At 46.4% G+C, this 21,137-nt stretch overlaps 1 protein-coding gene across 1 annotated transcript in view; it reads left to right on the top strand.

The window, feature by feature from the left end:
* The window catches only part of CFAP61 (cilia and flagella associated protein 61), a 389,026-nt gene that overhangs the window by 97,355 nt on the left and 270,534 nt on the right, over positions 1–21,137 (top strand). Inside the window, exon 8 of the mRNA XM_038744718.1 lies at positions 19,657–19,793. Within this exon, the coding sequence (XP_038600646.1) occupies positions 19,657–19,793 (137 nt within the window). The remainder of the gene's footprint in view (positions 1–19,656; positions 19,794–21,137) is intronic.

Raw genomic sequence — 21,137 nt, forward strand, 5'->3', positions numbered from 1 at the left:
TCGATAACAGCCATTCGGGGATGAATCCCGCTCCTTCCTCCTAGAAGAAATGCTGTTCTCTACCCAGGTTGGATAATGCAGAGCTCCAATCTGTCCCTGCCCCTGCAGAGTCTTGGCTTCTCCTCACTTCATTCATTCATTCCTTCAATTCAATCATATTTATTAAGCGCTTACCGTGTGCCGAGCACTGTACTGGAGAAGCAGCGTGGCTCAGTGGAAAGAGCCCGGGCTTTGGAGTCAGAGGTCAGAGGTTTAAATCCCGGCTCTGCCAATTGCCAGCTGTGTGACTTTGGGCAAGTTACTTAACTTCTCTGGGCCTCAGTTACCTCATCTGTAAAATGGGGATTAAGACTGAGAGCCCCCTGTGGGACAACCTGATCACCTTGTAACCTCCCCAGCGCTTAGAACAGTGCTTGGCACATAGTGAGCAGCGTGGCTCACTGGAAAGAGCCCAGGCTTTGGAGTCAGAGTTCATGGGTTCAAATCCCGGCTCTGCCAGTTGTCAGCTGGGTGACTTTGGGCAAGTCACTTAACTTCTCTGGGCCTCAGTTACCTCATCTGTAAAATGGGGATGAAGACTGTGAGCCCCCCGTGGGACAACCTGATCACCTTGTAATCTCCCCAGCGCTTAGAACAGTGCTTTGCACGTAGTAAGTGCTTAATAAAATGCCATCATTATAGTAAGCTCTTTGTAAATGCCGATATTATTATTATTATTATTATTATTATTATTATTATTACTAAGCGCTTAATACCACTACTCCTCGTCCTCACTTTCTCTCGCCTGTCCTGATCTATTCCTCTCGCCTTTCCAGTCCCTCTTGCTTATCCCACCATCTCTCCTCTCTCTCTTTGCCCTCTGTGCCACTCACAGGGTAGAGCCATATGGAGGCAGAGATCCTTGTCGCTGCTGATGCTGTCTACTTGTTTTGTTTCGTTGTCTGTCTCCCTCTTCTAGACTGTGAGTCCGTTGTCGGGTAGCGACCGTCTCTATATGTTGCCACCTTGTACTTCCCAAGCGCTTAGTACGGTGCTGTGCACACAGTAAGCGCTCAATAAATACGATTGAATGAATGAATGAGCCCCTTGTTGGGTAGGGACCGTCTCTATATGTTGCCGAGTTGCACTTTCCAAGCACTTGCTACAGTGCTGTGCACACAGAAAGTGCTCAATAAATACGACTGAATGAATGAGCAGGGCCTGAAGTCACGGGAGAGAAGCCTTCCTTCCTATCACCTTCCTCTTCTGTTTGAATTCATTCATTCAATCACATTTATTGAGCGCTTACTGTGTCCAAAGCACTGTACTAAGTACTTGGGAGAGTACAATACAACAACAAACAGACACATTCCCTGCCCACAGTCTAGAGGGGGGAGACAGACATTAATATAAATAAATGAATACATTACAGATCATCATCATCATCATCATCATCATCAATCGTATTTATTGAGCGCTTACTATGTGCAGAGCACTGTACTAAGTGCTTGGGAAGTACAAATTGGCAACATATAGAGACAGTCCCTACCCAACAGTGGGCTCACAGTCTAAAAGGGGGAGATATACACATAAGTGCTGTGGAGATAGGAGTGAGAATGGTAAGCACTTAGCACAGTGCTCTGCACACAGTAAGCGCCCAATAAATACGATTGAATGAATGGATGAATGAAGGAGCAAGAAGAGCAGAGCAGAAGGGAGTGGAAAAAGAGGAGAGGAGGGCTTAGTCCAGGAAGGGTCCTTGGAGAAGATGTGCCTTCAATAAGGCTTTGAAGTCGGGGAGAGCAATTATCAGTCTGATGACTTGTGCTTCCCAAGCGCTTAGTACAGTGCTCTGCAGACAGTAAGCGCTCAATAAATATGATTGAATGAATGAATGAGTGTGAGGAGGGAGGGCGTTCCAGGCCAGAGACAGGATATGGGCGACGGGTCGGCGGCGGGATAGGCGAGATGGAGGTACAGTGAGAAGGTTAGCGCTAGAGGAGCGAAGTGTGCGGGCTGGGTTGTAGTGGGAGAGGAGCAAGGTGAGGTAGAAGGAGGGGGCAAGGTGATGGACTGCTTTAAATCAATCAATCAATCAATCATATTTATTGAGCGCTTACTGTGTGCAGAGCACTGTACTAAGCCAAAGTTCATACCTGCCCTCTTCTTAATTAATTAGGGTATTTGTTAAGCGCTTACTCTGTGCCAAGCCCTGTTCATTCATTCATTCATTCAATCGTGTTTATTGAGCATTTACTGTGTGCAGAGAACTGTACTAAGCGCTTGGGAAGTACAAGTTGGCAACATGTAGACACGGTCCCTACCCAACAACGGGCTCACAGTCTAGAAGGGGGAGACAGACAACAAAACAAAACATACTAACAAAATAAAATAAATAGAATAAATATGTACAAGTAAAATAAATACATAGAGTAATAAATGCGTACAAACATATATACATATATACAGGTGCTGTGGGGAAGGGAAGGAGGTAAGGCGGGGGGGATGGAGAGGGAGAGGAGGGGGAGAGGAAGGAGGGAAGTGCTGGGGTAAATACAAGATAATTAGGTTGTCCCACATGGGGCTCACAGTCTCAATCCCCATTTTACAGATGAGGTAACTGAGGCACAGAGAAGTGAAATTCATTCATTCATTCATTCAATCATATTTATTCAGCATTTACTGTATGCAGAGCACTGTACTAAGCACTTGGGAAGTACAAGTTGGCAACATGTAGAGAAGGTCCCTACCCAACTTCCTTCCTTTGAAGGGCTTCCTTCAAAGCCCTACTGAGAGCTCACCTCCTCCAGGAGGCCTTCCCAGACTGAGCCCCCTTTTTCCTCTCCTCCTCCCCATCCCCCCCGTCCTACCTCCTTCCCCTCCGCACAGCACCTGTATATTTGTTTGTACAGATTTATTACCCTATTTATTTGACTTGTACATATTTACTGTTCTATTTATTTTGTTAATGATGTGCATCTAGCTTTACTTCTATTTATTCTGACGACTTGACACCTGTCCACATGTTTTGTTTTGTTGTCTGTCTCCCCCTTCTAGACTGTGAGCCCGTTGTTGGGTAGGGACCGCCTCTATATGTTGCCAACTTGGACTTCCCAAATGCTTAGTACAATGCTCTGCACACAGTAAGCGCTCAATAAATACGATTGAATGAATGAATGAATGAGTGAATGAACAACGGGCTCACAGTCTAGAAGGGGGAGACAGACAACGAAACAAAACATGTGGACAGGTGTCAAGTCATCAGAACAAATGGAATTAAAGCGAGATGCACAATTTTGACTTGCCGAAAGTCACACAGATGACAGGTGGTGGAGCCGGGATTAGAACCCACAACCTCTGACCCCCTGTGCCCGGCCTCTTTGCCACTGGGCCTCTTCTTCTCCACCGGAGCAGCCCAGGGCAGGGAGTATCGATGCCTGGTGTATGGGCTCCCCATTTCTCACTCCCTGCTAAGACAGAGGACTGGGGCTCGACGTTGAGAAGTAGCATGGCCAAGCACATACAGCCCAAGCCTGCGAGTCAGAAGGAGCCCACCTCCTCCCAGACTGAGCCCCCTTTTTCCTCTCCTCCTCCCCATCCCCCCCGCCCTACCTCCTTTCCCTCCCCACAGCACCTGTATATATGTTTGTACAGATTTATTACTTGATTTTACTTGTACATATTTACTATTCTATTTATTTTGTTAGTAATGTGCATTTAGCTTTAATTTTATTCGTTCTGACGACTTGACACCTGACCACGTGTTTTGTTTTGTTGTCTGTCTCCCCCTTCTAGACTGTGAGCCCGTTGTGGGGTAGGGACCGTCTCGATCAGTTGCCGACGTACTTCCCAAGCGCTTTGTACAGTGCTCTGCACACAGTAAGTGCTCAATAAATCCGGTTGAAAGAATGAATGACCCGGGTTCTAATCCTGGCTCCCCCCACTTGTCTGCTGTGTGACTTTAGGCAAGTCACTTTATTGCTCTGTTACCTCATCTGTAAAATGGGGATAAAGACTGTGAGCCCCATGTGGGACAGGGACTGTGTCAAACCTGATTCCCATGTATGTATCCCAGTTCTTAGTACAGTGCCTGGCACATAGTAAGTGCCTAACAAATATCATTGAAAAAAGAAGTTACAGAATCTGACCTGCGCTTGGTCAGCTTTCTATCCGAATTGAATGTGAAACCACAGGAAGGAGAATTAGATACCAGTGTATACCAATTTAACTAGATTTCACTTTTAAATGCCTAATTACACGCACACATCACGCACAGTTTAGTCGCCATAGGTAGTCACTCAAAGGATGGCCAACTCCCAGTGAGTGACACAGGGGAAGCAGAGGAGATAGCGCATACAGGAGCTTCAGTGTTTGTGTGAAGCCTTCCTCAGAAGTTCTTCTCTTTCCATCGTCCTTTTAAACATTTCCTGTCAGATTCACTTTCCTTGGCCAACAATGAGCTACTTTTAGCTATCCAGCTCTCCCATCATTCAAAGTTTGCGTTCCGCTAAACCTCGCATTTAGGAAAACGTGGTGTAGTGCTTGCCTATTCCGACAGCGCAAATATGTGCCCAAGGAGTTTCTTCTCTAACAAAGTGCAAGCGGAGTTGTGTTGTTGGAAGAACATTTTCCCGATTACCTTCCTGCCAAAGAGGAAATCAAAAATGCACCGTATGGTGGAACTGAGTGTGTGGAAACACCCTTTTACTGATATTTTCTGTTGCATGTTCTATTCCAAATGTGACTGGGAGTGTCTTTGTTTGTTGTACTCCAAAGAGCCTTCCTCCAGGTGGTCTTCCCAGATTAAGCCCTCTTTCCCCCGGCTCTCTCTCTCTCTTCTGCATCATCTACGCAAATTGTAAGCACTCAATAAATATCATTGATTGATTGATTGATTGAGCACAATGTCCTTGGACGCATGCTAGTTTGCCAACATGAGCTGCTCCTTCAGATGATTTGGGAACATAGTATTGATAAAAATATGCCTAATAATAATGGTTAGGGTATTTTTGAAGTACTTGCTATGCATCAAGCACTGTACTAAGCACTGGGGAAGATACAAGACAATCAGTTAGACACAGTTCCCTGCCCGACATGGGGCTCATGGTCTAAGCAGTAGGGAGAATGGGTATCTAGTCCCCTTTTTGCAGATGAGGAAGCTGAGGCACAGAGGAGTGAAGTGACTTGCCCTAGGTCACACAGCAGACAACTGACGGGACCAGGATTAGAACCCAGAACCCAGGTCCTGACTCCAAGGCCTGTGCTCTTTCCCCTCATTTTTTTTTTTACTCCCAGATTCCTCTGTTTCCATTTCCACTAATTATTTCTTTGTCACGTTAAAGCCACCTCTAAACCCCCAAGGTGGAGAGAGTTTGCAACTTCAGATAATAATAATAATCATAATAATGGCATTTGTTAGGCACTTACTATCTGCCAAGCACTGTTCTAAGCAGGCTGTCCCACGGCGGGCTCACAGATTTAATCCCCATTTTACAGATGAGGTACCTGAGGCACAGAGAAGTGAAATGTCTTGCCCAAAGTCACACAGCTGAGGTGACGGAACATCATCATCATCAATCGTATTTATTGAGCGCTTACTATGTGCAGAGCACTGTACTAAGCGCTTGGGAAGTACAAATTGGCAACATATAGAGACAGTCCCTACCCAACAGTGGGCTCACAGTCTAAAAGGGGGAGACAGAGAACAAAACCAAACATACTAACAAAATAAAATAAATAGAATAGATACGTACAAATAAAATAAATAAATCAATAGAGTAATAAATATGTACAGGATTCGAACCCACATCCAAGCCTGGGCTCTTGTCACTAAGCCACGCTGCTTCTCCAGATCATTCGTTTGGCTTTCTTAGGGCATCTGGCCCCTAGGGATCTGTGATTTTATTTATTTATATAAATGTCTGTCTCCCCCTCTAGACTGTAAGCTCATTGTGGGCAGGGAATGTGTCTGTTTATTATTATATTGTACTCTCCCAAGCGCTTAGTACAGTGCTGTGCACACAGTAAGCACTCAAGGGGCTGAATGGACCTCCAGGCCCTGAAACCTTCTTTTCTGAGCATTGACGGTAAACCAGATGGGACAGGGTGGCTGCGCCCCTGCCTTCAAGCGCTTAGTACAGTGCTCTGCACACAGCAAGTACTCAATAAATACGATTGAATGAATGAACGGTTTCAGTATCATGAATATTAGCATGCTTTATTATTATTAATAATAATAATAATAATTTTGGTATTTCTTAAGCCCTTACTATGTTCCAAGCACTGTTCTAAGTGCTGGGGTGGATACGAGAAAATCAGGTCCCATATGGGGTTCACAGGCTAAGTATGAGGGAGAACAAGCGTCGAACCCCCATTTCGCAAGACGAGGGAACTGAGGCCCAGAGAAGTGAAATGACTAGCCCAAGGTCACACAGCAGAGAAGAGACGGAGCCGGGATTAGAACCCAGGTCCTCCAACTCCTCAGGCCCATGCTCTTTTCACTCGGCCACACTGCTTCTCTTTAATAACGGTTTTTCTCATGACTGAGAGAAGCCCGTTTAACTAGGATTTAGCACCTAGGAAGGAGCCATTTAATACATTTCAGAAAAGTGTTTTGATGTAGCCAAATTGATCCCGCTCTGAAAATCATGATATATTCACCTGAAAATAGCTGTTTTTATTCCCCTTCCATGGAGGCTTTTTCCTCTCTTTGGGAGTTTGTTGTTGTTTTTTTTTGGTTTCCAGGTGTGAGGCTGAACAATAATAATGAAAGATTATGCAAAACTCCATGTTTAAGATATGTTGATAGGCCATTTTTATTACAAGGTAATTATGGTAATTTGGCCATTACTCTGTATGGTGTCAAGACTTAGTTTCTGGAAAACACGATAATAGGGGTGAATTGAAGGGTTTCCAGGCAAACCGGCTTTTTGATCCCGCTGGCTTTTCCCTTGAAAATTGCTGCTCCTGAGGAACTCCTTTGAATTTCACCTGGATTAGAATTCCCGCCTGCGGGTCTTCGTCTTGCTTACATTACGGCCGAAACAAGTGCCTTTTTCCCGGGACGGTACGTTAGGCGCAGGGTCATCCTGAAATGCCGTTCAAGCAAATTTAACTCTGTCGGTGGCTGACGAGGAATTCTTCATCCTTCCCTCCAACTTACCCATCACCTCCAAATTCAATTTCTTCCTCCCGTGATTCCTCTCACTTATTGCTCCTGCATTCGGTGTTCCTGCCATTCCTTTGGGAGTGGAGGAGGAGGAGGAGGAGTGAGTGAGTGTTGTGTGCGTGTGCACATGTGTGTGTGTGTGTGTATGCACACACGTGTGTATGTGCATACAACAGCATCACCCTCCCTAGGTCTGCCTTGTTGCACTCAGCAGTTGGGGCAGGATATATAGGGCATAGAAAGGAGCATAAACTCCCATCTGTTTTTTTTTTGGTTATGGTTAAGCGCTTACTATGTTCTAGGCACTGTACTAAGCACTGGGGTAGATTCAAGATAACCAGAATGGACACAGTCCATGTTCCACATGGGGCTCACAGTCTTAATCCCCGTTTTACAGATGAGGTAACTGAGGCACAAAGGAGATCGGTGAATTGCCTAAAGTCCCAGAGCGGACAATAATAATGATAATGGCATTTATTAAGCGCTTACTACATGCAAAGTCTTTTAGACTGTGAGCCCACTCTTTTAGACTGTGAGCCCACTGTTGGGTAGGGACTGTCTCTATATGTTGCCAATTTGTACTTCCCAAGCGCTTAGTACAGTGCTCTGCACATAGTAAGCGCTCAATAAATACGATTGATGATGATGATGCAAAGCACTGTTCTGAGCACTGAGCACTGTTCTAAGCGCTGACAATCAATCGTTCAATCAGTCGTATTTATTGAGCGCTTACTGTGTGCAGAGCACTGTACTAAGCGCTTGGGAAGTACAAGTTGGCAACAGTGAAGTGTCAGTGACAAGTGAAGTAGCAGCGTGGCTCAGTAGAAAGAGCCCGGGCTTGGGAGTCAGAGGTCACGGGTTCTAATCCCGGCTCCGCCACTTGTCAGACGTGTGGCTTTGGGCAAGTCGCTTCACTTCTCTGAGCCGTCACGGGTTCTAATCCCGGCTCCGCCACTTGTCAGCTGTGTTACTTTGGGCAAGTCGCTTCACTTCTCTGGGCCTCAGTTACCTCATCTGGAAAATGGGGATCAAGGCTGTGAGCCCTATCACAGTCAACCTGATCACCTTGTATCCCCCACAGCGCTTAGAACAGTGCTTCGCACATAGTAAGCGCTTAACAAATGCCATCATTATTATTATGAAGTGGTGGAGCTGGGTTTAGAACCATCTGACTCCTATGCCTGTGCTCTATCCACTAAGCTATGCTGCTTCTCATGGGACAATAATCCCATTTTTCCCTAGAGGGAAACTACATCATCATCAATCGTATTTCCTGAGCGCTTACTGTGTGCAGAGCACTGTACTAAGCGCTTGGGAAGTACAAGTTGGCAACATATAGAGACAGTCCCTACCCAACAGTGGGCTCACAGTCTAAAAGGGGGAGATAATATGATATGATAATAACTACATGATAATAACACTGATGATGATGGTGTTTGTTAAGCCCGTACCACGTGTCAGGCACTGTACTAAGCAGTGGGGAAGATATAAGTTATTTGGTTCTCCAAAATAGTGTGATTGTTCTTTGTGGTTGAGGGATTAGTCACTGGCATTAATTAAGCACCAGCTGAGTGCTACGCCCTGTAGTAAGTGCTTGGAAGAGCATATCGGTAGCCAGACTCAATCAGTCAATCAATCAATCGTATTTATTGAGCGCTTACTGTGTGCAGAGCACTGTACTAAGCGCTTGGGAAGTACAAGTTGGCAACATATAGAGACGGTCCCTACCCAACAGTGGGCTCCCTGCTGTCAAGGATCTCAAGTCTAATGAGGGAGGCGGGCAAAAATTGCGTATGGATAGTGAAAGCCAGAGGACGAACAAATATAAAGCAAGACTCTATGCTCTTTATGTCCGGATCACATCTACCTACTCTATTGTATTATACTCTCCCAAGCACTTAGTACAGTGCTCTGCACACTGTGAGCGCTCAATAATGATAATGGTATTTCATTCATTCATTCATTCAATCGTATTTATCGAGCGCTTACTGTGTGCAGAGCACTGTACTAAGTATTAATATTAATTAATATTGGTATTTGTTAAGTGCTTACTATGTGCAAAGCACTGTTCTAAGCGCTGGGGAGGATACAAGGTGAACAGGTTGCCCCACGTGGGGCTCACAGTCTTAATCCCCATTTTACAGATGAGGTAACTGAGGCACAGAGAAGTCAAGTGACTTGCCCAAAGTCACACAGTGCTTGGGAAGTACAAGTTGGCGACATATAGAGACGGTCCCTACCCAACAACGGGCTCAGAGTCTAGAAGGGGGAGACAGACAACAAAACAAAACATGTGGACAGGTGTCAAGTCGTCAGAATAAATAGAATTAAAGCTAAATGCACATCATTAACAAAATTGTGCCGGGCGCTGTACTAAGCGCTAGGGTGGATACAAGCAGGTCGGGTTGGACACAGTCCCTGTCCCACATGGGGTTCACAGTCTCCATCTCCATTTTACAGACGAGGTAATTGAGGCCCAGAGAAGTGAAGTGACTGGCCCAAGGTCACACAGCAGACAAGCGGTGGGGCCGGGATTAGAACCCATGACCTTCTGATTCCCAGGCCCGTGCTCTAGCCACTACACCAGCATCACCCTCCCTAGGTCTGCCTTGTTGCACTCAGCAGTTGGGGCAGGATATATAGGGCATAGAAAGGAGCATAAACTCCCATCTGGGTTTTTTTTTTAGTTATAGTTAAGCGCTTACTATGTTCTAAGCACTGTACTAGCACTGGAATAGATTCAAGATAACCAGAATGGACACAGTCCATGTTCCACATGGGGCTCACAGTCTTAACCCCCATTTTACAAATACTATTGATTGACTGTCTTTTAGACTGTGAGCCCACTGTTGGGTAGGGACTGTCTCTATATGTTGCCAACTTGTACTTCCCAAGCGCTTAGTACAGTGCTATGCACACAGTAAGCGCTCAATAAATATGATTGATTGATTGATTGACTGCTTGATTGAAGAAGCTCAGGATGAAATGGCAGAGCAAAGAACTCAATGCTCAGATAAGTAATACAGAAATGAATAAAAATACACTTAGGTATGCAAGTGCTAAGGGTGGGTGTTCATTCATTCATTCAATTGTATTTATTGAGCGCTTACTGTGTGCAGAGCACTGTACTAAGCGCTTGGGAAGTACAAGTTGGCAACATATATGGTCTGAGGCGATCGGGTTGTTGTGCGTTGGGCATGATACATTAATTGGGGAAGGCTCCCTGTCGGGACCAACTCACAAGCAATAGCCTAAACCAAACACCAACCAATTTGCCAAATCCACCACATCTCTTTTTGGTCCTGGATCACACGACAATATTGCACTCGTACAGAACCTCTGGAAACCTCAGACACATTATGAACTAATTATACCTGCCAACACCCAAGTAACCCCGGAAAGAGATACATAGGATCAGGATTACCCTGTGCTGTAATGCATCCACCTCAGGGGAGGAACACAGCATCTGCTTAATAAATCAGCGCAATGCCCCGTAACAGTTTAGCCCAGCTAATCAGTAATTGTAGTTACTCATTGTCTGAAACATTAGACCGCCGAGCAGTTACCTCATCTATACATTTGAGTTTTTACAAAACCCACTTTCGTTTCCAGCGGCCTGGAAAAAGAATATTCTAAAATGTATCTCTGAACGTATTTCCTGGCATTTGGGTTATGTACAGATTTACAGTGGGAAAATGGCTCACAACTCAATCTCCATTTTACAGCTGAGGTAACTGAGGCACAGAGAAGTTAGATGTTTGCCCAAGGTCACAAAGCAGGCAAGCGGTATAGCTGGGGGTGATCTGACTAAGTGCTTGATAATTTTTTTATAGCATTTATTAAGCTCTTACTATGTGCAAAGCACTGTTCTAAGCGCTGGGGTGGTTACAAGGTGAACAGGTTGTCCCATGTGGGGCTCACAGTCTTAATCCCCATTTACAGGTGAGGGAATTGAGGCCCAGAGAAGTGAAGTGACTTGCCCAAAGTCACACAGCTGACAAGTGGCGGAGCCGGGATTTGAACCCATGACCTCTGACTCCAAAGCCTATAGTGAATCTTGTGGATCTGCAAGCTCTTAAAGGCCTTTTTCTATTTTCTGTGCAAGGGGTGCTCCTGCTTTTAAATGAAGATGAGAAATCCCACCCGGATAACATGAGAAGTGGTGTGGCTCAATGGAAATAGCCCAGACTTGGGAGTCAGCGGTCGTGGGTTCTAATCTCGGCTCTGCCACTTATCAGCTGTGTGACCTTGGGCAAGTCAGTCCACTTCTCTGTGCCTCAGTTCCCTCATCTGTAAAATGGGGATGAAGACTGTGAGCCCCATGTGGGACAACCTGATTACCTTGTTTCTACCCCAGCACCTGGAACAGTGCTTGGCACATAGTAAGCGCTTAACAAATACCAACATTATTATTAGTATTTGCGTTTCACTGAATCGGTTAATCCCCAGTCTGCAGGGCAAAGGGAATCTTTTCTTAAAGATTCTCCAGAAATGGATCCTTCACGGTCACCTTTGGCAGCCTATTCAGTGACGGGAAGTTCTGTCTCATATCCCACTTAAATCTCTCCCGCTATCAGCGAACCCATTGTTTAGTCTTTGGTGGGTATGAGGAACTTCATTCAATCATATTTATTGAGCACTTACTGTGTGCAGAGCACTGTACTAAGCGCTTGGGAAGTACAAGTTGGCAACATGTAGAGACGGTCCTTACCCAACAACGGGATTCAATCATATTTATTGAGCGTTTGCGGTGTGGAGAGCACAGCACTAAGCGCTTGAAAAGTACAATTCAGCAGTAAAGAGAGATAATCCCTGCCCACACCAGGCTTAGCCTCCTCCCTGCATAATTCTTCTGTGTACCTGCAATTACTAAGTCATTCCCAGTCCTCTTCTCCACAACCCCAATTCCTTTAGCCTTTTTCCTCACAGGAACAATCTTCCCTTAACTCTAGTTGTCTTAGTTGCCTCTCTCCGTACCCTTTCTAATTTTCCCCAATCCTTTTTTAAGTAGGAGTGATCAAAACGGGCCAGACTGTGAGCCCGTTGTTGGGTAGGGACCGTCTCTATATGTTGCTGATTTGTACTTCCCAAGCGCTTCGTACAGTGCTCTGCACACAGTAAGCGCTCAATAAATACGATTGAATGAATAGTGGAGAGTCCAATAGACTCTTTCTTGATTCCCACACGGGCTCTTACTGGATTCCTACATGTGCTTCTCCTGTCAATCTGACAGAGCTGGAGATTACACTTTTCTGCCATGATTTGCTCTTCATAATGTCATGTTAGCTGCTTCGGAGAATCTTGTGCTCCGGTAGGAGGTGATGGATTGATCATCATCATCAATCGTATTTATTGATCATTTGATCGCCTTCCTAGAGATCAGTGTGAGGCTTGCAGCCTTCCGTTTCCCGAATCAGACTTTCTTGCCTTCTCAAGAAAGGGCCGGAGAATTGATCCAAACAGGATTTTGGACTCTCTCAAACAGACCGGAAGACAAACCGATAACGTTTGTTTCCAGCTGACTAAAAGCAGGACCTTCTTAGGAGAGGAAACTGGGAAACTGGTCTGGAAAAGAAAATGGAGTCCATGAAGTGCCTCTAAAAGTCAAATGAATTTAAATCATCATGGCCTACTGGAAAGAGCCCAGGTCTAGGAATCAGGAGAATGAGTTCTAATCCTGGCTCCACCACTTGCCCGCTGTGTGTGCCCTGGCAAGTCACTTCACCTCTCTTTTCCTCAGTTTCCTCATCTGTAAAATGGGGATTCAATACCTGTTCTCCCTCCCTACCGAAGACTGAGAGCCCCGAGTGGGACAGAGGCTGTGTCCAACTTGATTATCTTGTATCTATCCCAGTGCTCACTACAGTGCTTGGCCTTGTAATACTTGACAAATCTTGTTTTATGCTATCGAGTCAATTCCGACCCATAGAGACACCGCGGACACATCTCCCCTGGAACGCCCTGCTCTCCATCTGCAGTCGTTCTGGTAGTGGATCCAGAGAGTTTTCTTGGTAAAAATACAAAAGTGGTTTACAATTGCCTCTTTCCATGCAGTAATAATAACGATAATAATAATAATGGTATTTGTTAAAAGCTTACTATGTGCCAAGCATTCATTCATTCATTCAATCAAATTTATTGAGCGCTTACTGTGTGCAGAGCACTGTACTAAGCGCTTAGTACTAAGGGCAAGTACTAAGAACAAGCACAAGAACAAGGATAAATACAAGGAAATCATGTTGTCCCATATGGGGCTCCCAGTCTTCATCCCCATTTTACAGATGAGGTAACTGAGGCACAGAGCAGGTAAGTGACTTGTCCAAAGTCACACAGTTGACAAGTGGCAGAGGTGGGATTAGAACCCACAACCTCTGACTCCCAAGCCCAGGCTCTTTCCACTAAGCCATGCCGCTTCAGTGAACTTGAGTCTCCTCTCTTGACTCTGTCCCATGCTGCTGCTGCCCGGAGCGGGTGAGTTTTGACCCGAAGCAGATTGCCTTCCACTCGCTAGCCACTGGCCGAGCTGGGAATGGAATGGGTAGGCCTCTGCTTGACTCGTTCAAGCTCTCATCCTATCCCGTCTGGACTGCTGTATCAGCCTCCTCTCCGGTCTCCCATCCTCCTGTCTCTCCCCACTTCAATCCATACTTCACGCCGCTGCCTGGATTGTCTTTGTCCAGAAACGCTCTGGGCATGTTACTCCCCTCCTCAAAAATCACCAGTGGCTACCAATCAATCTGCGCATCAGGCAGAAACTCCTCACCCTGGGCTTCAAGGCTGTCCATCCATCCCCTCGCCCCCTCCTACCTCACCTCCTTTCTCTCCTTCTCCAGCCCAGCCCGCACCCTCTGATCTTCTGCCGTTAATCTCCTCACCGTGCCTCGTTCTCACCTTACCTCCTTCCCCTCCCCACAGCACCTGTATATATGTATATATGTTTGTATGTATTTATTACTCAATTTATTTATTTATTTATTTTATTTGTACATATTTATTCTATTTATACATATTTATTCTATTTATTTTATTTTGTTAATATGTTTTGTTTTGTTCTCTGTCTCCCCCTTCTAGACTGTGAGCCCATTGTTGGGTAGGGACCGTCCCTATATGTTGCCAGCTTGGACTTCCCAAGCACTTAGTACGGTGCTTTGCACGCAGTAAGCGCTCAATAAATACGATTGAATGAATGAATGAATGACTCTCCCTCCCATAGCCGCAACTGGTAGAGTGCTGGAAACTCTCCAGGGGCGATCTGAGAGGTTAACCTAACAAATGCTCCTTCTCGACTGCGAGCCCGCTGTTGGGTAGGGACCGTCTCTATATGTTGCCAACTTGTACTTCCCAAGCGCTTAGTACAGTGCTCTGCACACAGTAAGCGCTAAATAAATACGATTGAATGAATGACTCTCCCTCCCATAGCCGCAACTGGTAGAGTGCTGGAAACTCTCCAGGTGCGACCTGAGAGGTTGACCTAACAAATGCTCCTTCTCGACTGTGACCCCGTTGTTGGGTAGGGACTGTCTCTATATGTTGCCAACTTGTACTTCCCAGGTGCTTAGTACAGTGCTCTGCACACAGTAAGTGCTCAATAAATACAACCGAATGAATGAACGAATGAAATGCCACAGTTGGTATCATCAGGGCCTAATCATGTACATATGCCTGAGGTTACTTAGGAAATTGCCAGGAACTCATGGATAAAAGGAGAAGCCCTTAAGAGAATTATTGGAAACACGCCCATTTCTGAAAAGAAGGAAAGGGGTGATTCTGCATGAATGGTAGTTACCAGAAACTTCTGCGTATGGAGTTTCTGAGCAGTGAACCTCTGGTGAGCAGTGGCCCTGTGGTGAGCCCCACGGAGGACAGTATCCAACCCGATTTGCTTGTAATAATAATAATGATGGCATTTACTAAGTGCTTACTATGTGCAAAGCACTGTTCTAAGGACTGGGGAGGTTACAAGGTGATCAGGTTGTGAGGTCAACCTCTCACCCTGATTTGTGCTGAAAGGGCTGGGGAGAGCTAGTCCATGGGAGTGCTGGAGAAGTAATCAAGGAACTTAGGGATCTGAGAGGCACGTTTCCCTTGGCTGGGAATCTCACCATGGATCCCTCCTCTCCTGCTTCTAGCTCCTCACGGTTGGTCCACTGTAGCTACTTCACCCCCTCCAGGGACAATAGGTTTAATGATAATAATAATAATAACAATAATAATGATGGCATCTGTTAAGCGTTTACTATGTGAATGGCATCTGTTAAGCGCTTACTTAGTCCAGGACTGGACTAAGCACTGGGGTGGATACTTGGAGAAGCAGCGTGGCTCGGTGGGAAGCACCCGGGCTTTGGAGTCAGAGGTCATGGGTTCAAATCCCGGGTCTGCCAATTGTCCGCTGTGTGACTTTGGGCAAGTCACTTCGCTTCTCTGGGCCTCAGTTACCTCAACTGTAAAATGGGGATTAATACCGTGAGCCCCCTGTGGGACAACCTGATCACCTTGTAACCTCCCCAGTGCTTAGAACATAGTAAGCATTTAGTAAATGCCATCATTATTATTATAGAGAAGCAGCGTGGCTCAGTGGAAAGAGCCCGGGCTTTGGAGTCAGAGGTCATGGGTTCAAATCCCGGCTCCACCACTTATCAGCTGTGTGACTTCGGGCAAGTCACTTAACTTCTCTGTGCCTCTGTGCCTCAGTTACCTCATCTGTAAAACGGGGGTGAAGACTGTGAGCCCCCCGTGGGACAACCTGATCACCCTGTTAACCACCCCAGTGCTTAGAACAGTGCTTTGCACATAGTAAGCGCTTAATAAATGCTATCGTTATTATTATTATTATTCTTATTACAAGCAAATCGGGTTGGACACGGTCCCCCGTGGGGCTCACAGTCTCCCTCCCCATTTTACAGGTGGGGTAAGTGAGGCCCAGAGAGGTGAAGTGACTTGCCCAAGGTCTCACAGCAGACAAAGGGTGGAGCTGGGATTAGAACTCATGACCTTCTACTCCCAGGCCTGTGCTCTATCCACTGTGCCATGGAGGTTTCCCTGCATCTCCCGCTTCGACAGGCCTCTCGGACCGGTCGACAGGAAAAGCTCAGAAGCCTGGCAACGGGCATAAACGGAAGGTAAAAAGGTGCCAGGCGGGGGGAATCTAGGAGTCCTTCCAACCCAAAAGTAATCCCCTGCCCTAATTAAAATGGAAAGATAACACTGATTTCCAGGCTGACAGGATCCGCACCGCAGCTGCTGCGGCACTTCAAAGAAGCTGCAGTGGCTGGACAAAACAGCCTCGCTTTGGTCTGAGCCGAGCCCCCAAAGGCAGGCACCAGATGTCCCGGCTCAGCCGACGTCGGCGGAGGAGAAAACAGGTAAGTAGTAAGGAAGACCCCTCTCACGGGCGCAACTGGAGGGTTTCCAGTCCTCTACCAGTCACGACTACGGGAGGGAGAGTCAAGAAGAGGCCTACCCGTTCCATTCCTAGCTTGGGCAGTGGCTAGAGAGTGGCAGGCCATCTGCTGCAAGTCAAAACACACCCGTGCTGGGCAGCAGCGGCATGGGAGAGAGTCGAGGGCGGAGACTCGAGTTTGTGGAAGGAGGCAATGGTCAACCACTTCCATATTTTGACCAAGAAAACTCCCTGGATCCACTACCAGAATGATGGAAGTGGGGCGTTCTGGGAGAGATGTTTCTATGGCGTCGCTGTGGGTTGGACACAACTCAACAGCATAATGCAACAACAACAAGTAAGGAAGAATCATCGTCATCATCAATCGTATTTATTGAGCGCTTACCATGTGCAGAGCACTGTACTAAGCGCTTGGGAAGTACAAATTGGCAACATATAGAGACAGTCCCTACCCAACAGTGGGCTCACAGTCTAAAATGGGCGGGGGGGGGTTGGAGAAGGGAGGGGAAGGTGATGAGCTAGGAGTGGGTTGGGAGGAACTTAGCCTTCTGGCAGCTATCATAATAATAATAATAATATTATTTGTTAAATGCTTACTACATCGGCCTAGTGAGGCAGCATGGCTCAGTGGAAAGATCGCGGGCTTTGGAGTCAGAGGTCATGTGTTCAAGCCCCGGCTCTGCCAAATGTCAGCTGTGTGACTTTGGGCAAGTCACTTCACTTCTCTGGGCCTCAGTTACCTCATCTGTAAAGTGGAGATTGACTGTGAGCCCCCCGAGGGACAACCTGATCACCTTGTAACCTCCCCAGCGCTTAGAATAGTGCTTTGCACATAGTAAGTGCGTAATAAATGCCATTATTATCCAGCGCTTAGGACAGTGCTTTGCACATAGTAAGCGCTTAATAAATGCCATTATTATTATTACGTGCCACGCACTGACTGGCACACAGATGAACCCTGCCATTCCCAAAAGGTTTGGAAAAATAATAACAGTAATATCAATTGTGGCATTTACTATGGGCAAGTGCTGTAATAATAATAAGGGCATTTATTAAGCGCTTACTATGTGCAAAGCACTGTACTAAGCGCTGGGGTAAATATAAGATAATCTGGTTGGATCCAGTCCCTGACCCTCATCGGACTCACAGTCACAGTGAAAGTCTAAGTATGGAACAGTGACAGTTGAGAAAGAGGGAGGTGGGGGAAAGGTGAAAGAAGGCTTTCTCTTGATCATTTTTGGTAAAGGGCACATGGTATAAAATGTCCAGAAACCAAAGCCATTCATTACCATTTGGTGGATTAAAAGCAGTGTAGCCTAGTGGAAAGAGCACAGGCCTGGGATCAGAGGACCTGAGTTCTAATCCTGGCTCTGCCACTTGTCTCCTGTGTCACCTTGGGCAAGTCCCTTAACTTCTCCATTGCGTCAGTTGTCTCATCTGTAAAACGGGGATTAAGATGGTGAGCCGTATTTGGGACATGGATTGTATTCTTCTGAAGTGCTTAATACAGTGTCATGTGCACAGTAAGTGGTCAATAAAAACATTGATTGATTGATCAATGGATTTAGTCCTCTCCCTGACTTTCCCATCTCTGTTGACGGCACTACCATCCTTCCCATCTCACAAGCCCGCAACCTTGGTGTCATCCTCGACTCCGCTCTCTCATTCACCCCTCACATCCAAGCCATGACCAAAACCTGCCATTCTCAGCTCCACAACATTGCCAAGATCCGCCCTTTCCTCTCCATCCCAACCGCTACCCTACTCATTCAAGCTCTCATCCTATCCCGTCTGGACTACTGCATCAGCCTTCTCTCTGATCTCCCATCCTCGTGTCTCTCTCCACTTCAATCCATACTTCATGCTGCTGCCTGGATTATCTTTGTCCAGAAACGCTCTGGGCATATCACTCCCCTCCTCAAAAATCTCCAGTGGCTACCAATCAATCTGCATATCAGGCAGAATCTCCTCACCCTGGGCTTCAAGGCTGTCCATCCATCCCCTCGCCCCCTCCTACCTCCCCTCCCTTCTGTCCTTCCACAGCCCAGCCCACACCCTCCGCTCCTCCGCTGCTAATCTCCTCACCGTACCTCGCTCTCGCCTGTCCCACCATCGACCCCCGGCCCACGTCATCCCCCGGGCCTGGAACGCCCTCCCTCTGCCCATCCGCCAAGCTAGCTCTCTTCCTCCCTTCAAGGCCCTGCTGAGAGCTCACCTCCTCCAGGAGGCCTTCCCAGACTGAGCCCCTTCCTTCCTCTCCCCCTCGCCCCCCTCCCCATCCCCCCCATCTTACCTCCTTCCCTTCCCCACAGCACCTGTATATATGTATATATGTTTGTACATATTTATTACTCTATTTATTTATTAATTTATTTTGCTTGTACATATCTATTCTATTTATTTTATTTTGTTAGTATGTTTGGTTTTGTTCTCTGTCTCCCCCTTTTAGACTGTGAGCCTACTGTTGGGTAGGGACTGTCTCTATATGTTGCCAATTTGTACTTCCCAAGCACTTAGTACAGTGCTCTGCACATAGAAAGCACTCAATAGATACGATTGATGATGATGATGATGATTTAGTTCGTTATGGGCAGGGAACGTGTTCACTAATTCTGTTTTAATGTACTCTCCCAGGTGCTTAGTCCGTTGCTCTGCACATAGTGAACACTCAATAAATACCATTGGTTGACTAGTGCTTAGCACAGTGCCTGGTACACAGTAAGCACTTAACGAATTGCACTAAACAGCTTCTTAGTGGTAATGAGTTATCCCGCTTCCCCAAGCCCCAGGCTTATTCTCGGGCTGGGGGAGAATTGACTCATTAAACCTTCATTACACTACATCGGTGACTGACATACCAAATCCCCCATATCAATTAGTCAATAATCAATTTAACGCAGCCTTTATGAAACACACTGCGTGAGGAACCGTACTAAACACCATGGCGTGTCCACAGACATCGTTCCAGAATCTGTGCCCTGGTCTGCAGGCTGCTCATCGCCTCACGGGCCGAGCGGAACGGGTGCTTAGGTATACTGGAATGCTCTGCCGTGCCCTGCTGTATTTTAGATGTTCCCTACTGACAATTCGTTTCCTTTCGTTTTTCCAGAGGAGAAGACAAGTAGCCACACAGTTCAAAAATCAAAGTCTGATGTGTGTGAACCTCCGGCGCTTCCCGAAGATAGTCAAGTCATGACAACGGTTTCCCAAAGTGTGGAGTCCGGACCCCAGAGCCCCGGGTGGAAGGTGAACGTCAGGATCCCACGCCCCATTTCCCTCCCTCATGCCTGCGTTGTTCCGGAGAGCGATGCTTTCAGTCACTAATCATCACAATATTGTTTAGGAAGGAGGAAGTGGGCTAGGACAGATAGACCCTGGCTGATTTTAAAGCTGTTCACATATTCATTAGGAACAAATGGAAAATTGAGATGTTTTGCTCATCAGTTTTACTTCAGAGGGGTACCTGGGGTATCTATTGGACATGGTGAAGACTGCTACTGCTAGAGCTTGAATAATAATAATAATAATTTTGGTATTTGTTAAGCACTTACTATGTGCAAAGCACTGTTCTAAGCACTGGGGAGGATACAGGGTGATCAGGTTGTCCCATGTGGGGCTCACAGTCTTAATCCCCATTTTACAGATGAGGGAACTGAGGCACAGAGAAGTGCCTCAAAGTCACACAGCTGACAAGTGGCGGAGGCAGGATTTGAACCCACGACCTCTGACTCCTAAACCCGGGCTCTTTCCCCTGAACCACGCTGCTTCTTGCATCATTATATATTTTATTTATTTATTACAAAATAAGCACCATCCAAGTGCTGTCAATGAGTACTAATATTGATGATTATAGTACTTGAATGCTTACTCTGTACTAAGGGTTCAGAGCATGGGCCCAGGAGTCAGAGAGTCATGAGTTCTAATCCTGACTGTGCCACTTGTCTGCTGTGTGGCCCTGGACAAGTCACTTCACATCTCTGGGCCTCAGTACCTCATCCGTTAAATGGGCATTGAGACTGTGAGCCCAACCTGAGACAGAGACTGTCCAACTTGATTTGCTTGTATCCACCCCAACGCTTAGTACAGTGCCTGGCACATAGTAAGCGCTTAACAAATGCCATAAAAATCTTAAAGGAAATATAAAAAAATCAGAGGACCTGAGTTCTAATCCCAGCCGAGGCACTTAATAATAACAACAATAACATTAATAAGAATAATGATTGTATTTGTTAAGTGCTCACTATGTGTCAAGCACTGTAATAAGCAGTGGGGTAGATACAAGAGATTCAGGTTCCACATGGGGGGCACACAGTCTAACCAGGGAGAAGAACAGGGATTTAATCCCCATGTTTCAGCTGAGGTAACTGAGGCACAGAGAAGTTGAGACTCCCCAAGGTCGCCCAGCGGACAAGTGACGGAGCGGGATTAGAACCCAGGCCCTCTGAGTTCCAGAGCCTGTGCTCTTTCCACTAGGCCACGCTGGCTCCCTGTCCTGCTGTGTGGCTTTGGGAAAGTCAGTTAACGTCTCTGGGCCTTAATTTCCTCATCTGGAAAATAGAGATTCAATTCTACTCCCTCCTACTTGGACTA

The sequence above is a fragment of the Tachyglossus aculeatus genome, chromosome 1 (assembly GCF_015852505.1).
Source record: "Tachyglossus aculeatus isolate mTacAcu1 chromosome 1, mTacAcu1.pri, whole genome shotgun sequence".
NCBI lineage: Eukaryota > Metazoa > Chordata > Mammalia > Monotremata > Tachyglossidae > Tachyglossus > Tachyglossus aculeatus.